This window comes from Varroa jacobsoni, unplaced genomic scaffold (assembly GCF_002532875.2).
Source record: "Varroa jacobsoni isolate VJ856 unplaced genomic scaffold, vjacob_1.0 scaffold_656, whole genome shotgun sequence".
NCBI classification, from domain to species: Eukaryota; Metazoa; Arthropoda; class Arachnida; order Mesostigmata; family Varroidae; genus Varroa; species Varroa jacobsoni.
In genome coordinates this window covers 144,859-155,081 of record NW_019213558.1, presented here as the reverse complement: position 1 = coordinate 155,081, position 10,223 = coordinate 144,859, and the positions used below count along the sequence as shown (strand labels likewise).

General features: G+C 43.4%; 1 protein-coding gene across 3 annotated transcripts in view; it reads left to right on the top strand.

Moving 5' to 3' along the window:
* Positions 1-10,223, top strand: part of mgl (low-density lipoprotein receptor-related protein megalin) — a 95,336-nt gene that overhangs the window by 52,883 nt on the left and 32,230 nt on the right. For all 3 annotated transcript variants that reach the window (XR_002681581.2, XM_022836586.2, XM_022836585.2), the window contains exon 2: positions 9,278-9,451. Coding sequence is in view for 2 of the 3 variants with exons in the window: in XM_022836586.2 (XP_022692321.1) it covers positions 9,278-9,451 (174 nt within the window). In the remaining variant the exon portion in view is untranslated. The remainder of the gene's footprint in view (positions 1-9,277; positions 9,452-10,223) is intronic.

Here is a 10,223-nt window from a genome sequence, read left to right as displayed (position 1 = left end):
GATTTTTCGGGTTTGACGAGGGGTGACGATCGGCGCCATCTTGACTCGTCTACGCACACCAACAGCGTTCCAGACGGGGTCCAACCCGCGTCGGCGGTGCATGCGACCGACTGCCGCGGTAGCGTTCGTACCAAGACACTATCGGTCAGCGCAGTTCTATGCTAAGAGAGTGTAGCAGTAGAGACGAAGCGCAGACCGTTTGTTTCTTTGCTTGTTGGAAATCTGTGCCAAATTCTTTTTCCCTTGCGGTTGCTGAGGTAGCAGTGGCCGTTGCCGCTGTCGATTGGCTCAACGACGAGCGGCCAGCCAACCGACCGACCGACACGCCCCTTTCTTGGTCAGAACGCAAAGCCAGAGATAGAAAGAAAAACCCTTTTGCTTGAAACAAATTTCCACGCACACGTCGTTCCGAAAGCAGACCGACGCCATATGTAGACGAGAGTTTGAGGTGTAGAGCCATTGCGCCGGCGTGCCTGTGTGCAGGCGGATGCGAGTCAAATTCGCGACTGGTGGAAAGACTGGTGATAACAGTAAGGAGGGCGTCATATGGGTACCCATGGACAATAGAAAATAATTACAGGATAGACAGACAGAGAACGAATTGATTAATCTGTGCGATGGCAAATGATAAAAATTATTTTGAGCTATCTGGACACGCACGTAATGATAATGATTTTCAGTAACAGACAGTAATGCTTATAAATGGCCCGTACGTTTGTATCGAACTCTTTTGCGTTGTACTCGTCTAACTCTGATAGCTCTGAACGTGTCCAACATTCGCAGCTCCTCTATATAGTTCAAACATATTGTGGTTCTTTAAACACTGTTCGATATTGGTCTCCCGTCTTTGAGAATATATCGATTTGCCAAGAGAATATGTATAGTATAAATCGAGCGAAATACACGCTGCTAACAGTACGGCGACGAATGTAATTGTATTGCGACCTACCGCTACCTTCAACACAAATATTACCTAAAATCCGAACCTAAAATTGTCATCTTCCTCTCCCCTCTCAAAACTGAACGAACATTGTATTTAATTGCCCCGTTGACAACTATGCATCAGTTCTCTTTGACGAAAACTCGCAGAAATGTCAGCTTTAACAAGAGCCCGTCCAGCACAGCAAAAAAGACGGCGTCTTTCCTACACGACGCTCTGCCAAGTAGTAACCTAACCGAAGTAGTTGACGCGGACATGTCAATGAAAGGCAACTCGATCTAAGAGGTGAAAGTGCTTAGATGAACGTACGAATCGATGGAAAAAGGCTCTTCTATAACCTGTACAGAGGGACGTTGCTAAAGCAAAACGGAAAAGCAATCGCTATCTTAATAGTCAACGAGGACCAGCAGCCGCACTGACTAACAAGAGCCCCAGCAGCGATAACAGCAACGGCGGCGGAGTACACCGCCGGCATCGAAAACAGCAGGACCATGAAACACACGTATGCGGGCATATGTTGCTACTGTATCGTGATTTTGTTCTTCTGCTATTTCTTTAGTACTTGTCGGTTGTACCAAAGCTAACGGGGGCGCTAACGCTCACGTTGGCGCTGACGCTGCCGCCTCTGTCATCAATCCAATACAGCGGTGGTTGTTAGCTGCTGTTAGCGGCAATTGTATGATAGCAGAGTCTTTGCGTCTCTTGAACCAGCATCCATCTACTACTGGTTCCGTTGTGTAGCTGAATAGCTGGAGAGTTGTTTTAGGAGCGCGCCCTGTTTACGACCGTTAGTGGAGACGGTATACTATTCTGGCGGGCTGACCTATCTCTCTGTCCGCTTCTCCAGAACGGTAAGCACAATCGTCACTGCTGCCATTGCCATAGCATTTCGACTACTACAGCTACGTCAATGCAACGCTACCACTACTTGATCGTTCGTCATCACCTTCAACTCGACTTCATTCTCTTCTCGTCTACCATTGTCTAACTTGCTAGCGGTGACAGCAAGTCCTTTGGAACAGCTGTAGCAGCTGCCATCACCATTTAATTCTGTTTCTGCCGTTCGTGGCGCTTCTGTTGGTACGGTGACTGTCCGTTATTATTGTTGTTATTTCCTCGTGGAACCTCGACGTGGAGTTTTGTCGACTTTTCGTTCATCTATCCATCTGTACGGCCATCGGTCCATCGTCGGCGTCAACGTCAAAGTCAGTCGCTGACGCCATCGGCACCATGATAGCGTCTAACATCGGTCGTCCGGTAGATGGTGGAAATTTGGGTCAGCAGAAGACGAAAAGCTGGGGGAAGGGGTTAGGGCCAAGGCTTCACCGATGGACGCAATGTTGCTTGTGTTAGCAGACGGTTACATTGATCGTGCTACGCGGTCGTGTGGCGTTAGCGATCGTGGGGTCGGATAGACGATGAAGAAAAAGGTGAAGATTCAACGGCAGTAGCAGTGGTAGTAACTACGACTGCAGCTCTGACAGAAAATAAGATTAATAATAATGATTATGAGAAAAAGGATCGTGTAGTGCCAGCAGTGGCAGTGGTGAAGCCACGAGTGATGATTCTGCTGCTGTTGCGTCGATGAAACCAATCATAAAAATAGGAATGATAATAATAATAATAATAACTACGTAAAGTGGAATGAAAACGAAAATGAAGTGTTTTTCGATGTTATTGCGATTGTTGCTGTTACTGTTGTTGTTGCCATTGCTGTGAGTGCTGTCGTGTTTGATGTGGTTGAGCGGCCACAGCGGCGGGGCCGACTTACCTGGCCGATTCCCGTCTTGGTGGTGACTCGCTCTTTGCGATGCTGCCTAGCTACGACTTTCGTAGATGGGGAGCCCCAGTGATACCGAGTGGTCATCTGAACTATCAACGCCATAAACTATTATACATGGTCACCAGTGACCACAAAGCGAAACCCGAGGTCAAAGGCCGGAGGTGAACTGGATGAGAGTGATAGCGTAGACAAGAAAAGCGGCCAGCAGCAGCAGCAACAATAGCAACAAAGTAATAATAACTCGGATTGGCATATTTTGTGCAACTTATGCTGTTTTTACCTCCTGTCTGTTATTTCTCGCTTTCTGTCGCTCATTACCAAGCATTATTGTTGTTATTGTGTTGGTTAATACCTCTACGAATCGAAACACTAAGCAGATGTAGGCAAGCCATGTTATTTACGCGGTGTCATGGAAGCGAGGACGTGGTGGTCTCCCGGAATCACGTATGAAGAAAGGCAGAAGGAGATGACGAGTCACCTGACAAGTTAGGACAATGAGTCGGTCGATAAACTGCTGTACGCAATCCATTTATCGTCTGCTTATTAGGCTCTTGGTTATAATGGGCTCATTCAATAATCAACCGACAGTTCGCCTAAATTTCTATATCGCGGAGACCGTGTGTAACTGAAAATATAGATGGAAAAGGTCCTCGTGTATCATCCTATTGTTCGATAAACTGTATGCACACACTGATTGGCGAGTGGTACCTCTCGGAGTGGGTGGTTCCTTTTCGCTATTTGGTTTAAAGCAAATAGCACTTGAAATATAAAGATAACTTAATAAGATGTAGGCGTCAACCTTCAGGAAATAATGCTGCATTACTATCTTAGATACTTGTTCAAAATATCGTAAAAAAACTCTTGTAACCTGTCCCAAAACAAAAATGTATTTCGACCAGTTCCTTTGTTTTGTCCCGTTTACAAACGGTAATAATTAAGATTAATGAGGTAATAAGTACTGAACAAGGTCCAATTGGTAAAAACTACTATCGCTTTCATAAAATTTGGCGTAACGATTGAGGGCATTACGAAAGCCAATTCAGCGACAAATGAAAATGAAGATTTCACTTGGTTGACATGTATCTTTTTTCGGGCAAAATTGTCGTCTGATATTTTGTAGACTTGCACAGTTGCTTACCTTTTTTTTTGTTTTCTTTTTTTGCAATGCTGCGTGGTACTATTATCAAGCATTGATGCAAATACTGGGATTAAATGCAGGAAATGAGGCATACCCTAATCGACGGAAGCAGTTTATCAAGGAGTAGGGTTGTCTCTATTATGGATAATAAGAAACAATTTGCGATTAGCAAAATTAGCCCTATACAATGCGGTCGATTAGAAGCTGAATCGTATGGTAATCTGAAGTGGTGAACAAGGCGGGTTCACTAGGACCACTATGGCCATTACTGCCGTTTTACAAAACAGGCAACTTTTTGCTTTTCCACACGCGAAACGACGTTATAGACAGCGCCTGAGTTTAACGTACCGTAAATGATTTAATTATTGTGGAAAGTATCAACACTAATCTAAATCCGACACTCATTCTACATCAGTCAACAGTGTATTGTGGTACACTATGGAAAAAACAACAACAAAGAAGAAAAGAACAATATTCCTGTGCTAAATCGTCCATTGTCGCTAGTAAACGTTACGTCATTATCATAGAAAGCGATATAAGTGATATAAATTCGCATGGACTGGAATTATAAATTACGACATCTACTGTGATGTTCCGGGTCCATTTACTGTGATCGTCTCGTGCCGTAGCCGTCGTGCACAGTCGATTCCTTTTACGTAACGCTGCCTAAATCTTCTGTGGAACATCACATTCTATGTCGAATTGTTTTACGCTTTCTTTAGTTAAGAACAGATGTCCTTTTGTGCGATTGAGCTAGTTGAATACGACATCTCAAGTTCCCTCTGACCATCTGAACAGTGTTATACAGCAAAAAATCTCCGAATAGGCGCAGACTTCAAGATCCCGCTAACGGTGAATGTACGCCCAAACCAAAATCAACTAGGACATAGCCCGAATAGAACAATGGCCTAAGCCGACGAAACGCAAAACAATACCACGTATATATACCAAACGATTAATTAGCGATTTCCCCGGCAGGTTTTAGTTTTACAACGTAGTTGATAAACGCCAAAATAGATGAATCACATTTGGTGCCACAGAGTCGTTTAGGGACACGCAAAAGTTACCGGAGACGCGACCAACCAATCGGTTTGTCTTGATTCAATCATCATTGGCGCATCGCACCTATTTTGAAATATCGCCATTGTTGACCACTGCAATTGTCCAAGCCAGTTCGATATTGCCAACTTTGCCGTGTCAGTATTATCTTACGGTTGAAACGGTTACAGCATTCAAAGAGCTTTGGCAGTATTCACAAACGTAACAATGATTTGACCGTTAAATTTCCAGCCTTTCCAGCACTGTTGTCCCGTCGGTTCGTTCAGGACAGGCCATTGTCATATATTGCAGCAACTATTTGAAATTTGTTCCCGTCTACCTCACCAGCCCTGCAGCCTCCTCTGTGACGCTCTCAGTTCCTGTCATAGACCTGTTGTCCGTATGACACTACTATTGCTATACTTCGGTCGAATGGCCCTTAACTTTTCTTCGCGGTTTCAGAACGAATAGTTTTAGTGGCAGGCAGCAAACCAGTGAGTGTCTACGTCTTTTCACGATACACTAAATAGGCTCTTTTCGATTTCATAGCAACTTTGCAGCGAAGTGTCTTTAGTTAAGATAGTAATAACAATACAAATCGTGAAAAAAAAAGTAATTAATAAGAATAATAAAAATAATGAGAGCTTTTTAGCCTCACTTGCACGTTTAGCTCTTAGTGTCACCGCGGTTACCATCTCTCTCCCACCTTCTGGCCGTAAATAATCTCGGTGCCGTTCGATGGCGTCTGGGTTCGGTAAGTCGTCCTGGCTGATGGCAGCAAACTTTGCTACAATGTGTCACAAAAGCGGCGAAGACTGGGCCGACTCTTGGAGGAGTCATCTCATCACAATGGCAATCGCGATCGTGGGTCAAAAAACGTATGCAACTGGGCCTGGTTCCGACTACAATTACACCCGCCCATAAGTCTCTCTTTCTCTTTGCTTCAAATGGCAACTCGATGTCCATTCTTCGCTGACATTTCTACTGCTGTTGGCCTGGTTGTTGTTACCAATGTTATTGTTGTTGTAGTCATTGTTGCGGCTGCTGCAGCTACTACCGAATGACTGCGGAGGTGAGTACAGCATTTCCCTTCGAAAGGAAGACTCAGGCTCGGTTGATGGTGGCTCGCAGATGCATAATGGCGATACCTTGATTTGAACGAAGCCACAGAGTGTTGTCGACGAAGGTCGATGTCACAACATGACCACCTGTTATTAATTGGCATTTAAATGATAATCGCTGGCCATTAGGTGAGCAATCGTCTTTTATTTGTTTACTTAATGCTACTTTCAATAAATGTTTGATTGTTCGTGGAAAACTAGGTGGGAGACGAATCCCAAAACGGAATACAGGAGGAAACCTTTGAAAAGAGATGCCCTGGCAGTCGGCACGGATTTGAAACTGTTTCTTGGTTGGCGTTCTTTGTAGCACTACGACAGTTGCCAGAGTAGACAGCTGCCCCTGAAGTACTAGCAGAAGAAGTTTATCGAATACACAGCGTTAAAATACACAGCGAGAAATTTCGTTATTAAAAAAAAACCTGTGATTTATAAAAAAAAGACCTGTAAAGCGTACCACAAGACGTGCACGCAAACACATTACGATAGGTGGAAAAGCTATCATCCGACGAAACAACGGAGAACAGCCGTGTGCATACGGATTTTGAACTCGCTTGTCCTGTACTAGTAGAATTTGTGGTGACATAGTATTGATATAAGTATAAAAAGGTCACAGTGATTAGCTAGATACGCAGACGTAGGGCAAGGTATGTAAGGTATATATTCCACGCGGATGCAGTACCTACAAGTGCAAGTGACTGCTTGAATAATTTTTAATTCGCAACTCAAGGCCTATCTAATGCTTTTTTTTTTTATTCTACCGAGATATATGTGTAGATATTTTTCTATCCTAATATAGATAAATTCTAGGAAACCTGTACATAAGTGAGAGCTCGCAGGACGGGTCAAAATAAACAGATGTTCTCAGACGATTTTTATTATTATGACGAGCAAATCATCATAATAAGAGCAGTAATTATACATCGATTAATTGGTATTGTATCCGTCAAATGTTTCCTCTGTCATAACTCGCACTGTTTGTCTATAAAATAAGGTAAACCGAATTTCGAGTATATAATGTACATAATCGGTTTCGTCATTCTGTCACCGCTAAGTTAAATTGTTAGATAAAAATAATGTTTCACGCGTTTTGAGTTCAGTATTTAAATCGGTAAGTATTACTTCAGATAGCTGGCCCGTGCTAGTACGGAACAAAATGTGTCTATGTCCGGATCGAACGTGTTCCTGAGTTCAGTAGATAAAACCTACCTGCGCTACCACGGTAATATATGCATATAGTAATGGCGTACTTAACTGAAGTGCGATATTATCCGTATGCTAGAGGACGGGATTGGTTTTTTTCAGCATGCCAACACTCATGTAAAAGTAACAGCCTTTTAAAGAAAGGGCAGACTTTTTCTATTTACCTAATTACGGTAGCATCACACTGACTAGCGAAATGCTTGTTAGAAACACCGAGAGTTCTGAGTCCGCTCGATCAACCGCTCAATCCAAAAGTACCCCAATGGAATTTTCCACCTTACTTCGCTGTAATACTTCGATGAAATCATTCGACCATTACTCCTGTGGTCGACATCATCATCAACATCCTACCACCCTGCCACCGAAACATTGGCACTTGTTTTTCATTTCCTCTTGATCTTGACGATTTTGTAATTGCTTTCCACCTTCTGTTTATGCAAATTCATCTGCGATAACCCTGTCCTCGTTGTTTTTACTTTTGCTATCGCTGTCCGCAAGCATGATTGTGTGCCCACACTCGATTCCTTATTTTACGTTTGTGCTGTTCCTGCATCATTAGTTATGCCTCTGGGGCAGCGTCTGCGGCCGGTTCACAGCGCCACAAGAGACGAAAGGTGACTGACTTTACTTCGTCATCGCTGTCGTCGTCATCATTGCAATCTCGTATTTCCTAGTATACGTATATGTTGTTATATTGAAACGTCACTGCAGTAGTGCTCCCGGTGGCCGACACACTGGCAGGCAGAAACAGCATCAATGATCCCAGTAGCAGATTTTACCAGGAACTGTTGTCCTGTCAATGCTGTTTACCGCACGCGTATGTCTGTGTTCACCTAGGATATCATCCTATGCCTCGCCGCACGAACGGCGATACTCAGGTGTACGATTGACTAGACCTCGCACCGGACATGATAATAAGGTTCGTGCATGAGGCAACATGTACTGTTGAGTCTTGCGGCTGAGGACGCCGTTGAGTAATAGCACCTGCGCCCTTACTAGTCTAAAGCTGAGGTTACAGCTTCAGTTCAACTACAGGGAAATCAGAGCAGGTGCACGGTAAATTGTACGTATTCGTTTAGCGCTCAGCCGACGAGGAAAATGGCGCAAAATCAATTCCCCATCTCCGACGCGCCTAATTAAACGTAGATTGCTATAGCTGTCCCACGAAGAGCATGGTATCGCTCAAGGGCTATAGTATCTTGCGGCGGCGATGCAGAACCCTTCGACTAGGCTGCTACTTTGTCCATTTCTGATGGAGTGATTATAAAATGATATTGATCACTTCGAAAGCAATATAATATTTATAATAAATATACGAATTATCTTGTCCTGTGGGAATAAATAAGAAAAATATACACAGGCAAGAAAATAACCAATGGACAGAAAGACACGAAAGTAGCCGATAGATGAAATAGGGCAACAGCTATTGTACGACGCCTTGAATCAGGCAGAACAGCGGAGTCGATGGAACTGAATGCGCAATGTTAGTATACTCGGAATAGATTTTTTTCTATTTTTTACCAAAAGAATTATAAGTGGCAACAGTAACAACAGCGACCAGATCTTGGCAAGCTAACGGGAACTGTGGTGATCAGCGTGTACGTGTCGGCCTCAGAGTAAACATTGTGGTCACGAAATCGGCCCGTTTGGTAACAATGGCCAACGACCAATCCGTTTTCGGGTTGTCCAAGCAATGTACGATTACTATGCACCGATCTGATGAAATAGCATGGGTTAGCATCAGGAAAAAGGGAAATAAGCGCTAGAAAGAAAGACAATGTCAGTTGACCCTTCATGCTTCCGTATGATACGTAACATTTACGTCCTCCGTCTGTTTGTAGCCTACCAACAAGCATGCTCAGATTACTCGTTGTTGAAAGGTTGCGTTGTAAAATTTAGGGGTAAGCTAGCCCCTTAAAGTACAACAATGATAATCAATTACAATAGTCAACGTATCGAAAATAATTCACGCGTATGTCTGTTAAGTGTCCTGCTAATTTCTTATGAGATTATTGTTATGTCGGTTATCTCTAATTGCATTATGTTCTATCTTTTAGAGGAGCCCAAGATGGGTCGATCGAACGGATGCGCAGCGGACCACTTTCGCTGTACCGATGGCAAATGTATACCGCAGAGATGGGTGTGCGATCATCAGCAGGACTGTGACGACGGGATTGATGAGCACCAGGGCTGTCCGCCACCGAAATGCGGAACTGACCAATTTGCTTGTAGTAAGTAGCATAACAAAGCATTAACGGACGTTGATTGAAGAAAGTTTGATAATGTGACTGAATTAGATATAAATAATATATTTTTTAATTCGAATTTAAGATTATACCTTTATGTTTTAATGCTTATAGGTTGAAAACATGCTTTTTTTATTATTACCAAAATGTATTTAGCTGCAGTGAAGTCCGACGTCTTGTAGGTCCGCAATAGAAGCACAGACAGGTTTTGCATTCGTGCTTTTTTGTGGGTTACATCGCACAGAGGACTCAATCCTGTGGGAACTTTATTTTCGCGTTTAAGCTCAATCGACGTGCGAGGAGGCTCGTTCACGTGCGTTATACTGAGAGTCATATTGAGGAGCTATTTTAGGCACGTATTTATTAAAGAACACGTGTTGCCACACCAGCCTACGATTAAAGCTAGTACAAAATATAATAACTTCGAAATTGTGTATCACTCCCATGGACTGAGCCATCGATAGAGGGACATACCTCGGCCATAACCTCGCGTGAAGCGAACGAAATCACTGTAGATTTTTGGGAAAAAACGACAACGCGTGCATTACCACCGCATTATGACCGCTCACAGTTGTCGGAACTTGTCTTTCGTTCTCATAAATCTTGTGGAGCTGGAACACCTTAGAGTAGATTCTGAACCCAGATAACTATTTAACGGGACACAAATGCTGCCCCTTTAAATATGAATAGTTTGCTGTCATTTACGTTTCTGTTCAGTGAGCTTCAATGGCTGTTGTTAGACTGTAATTAGTAAGTG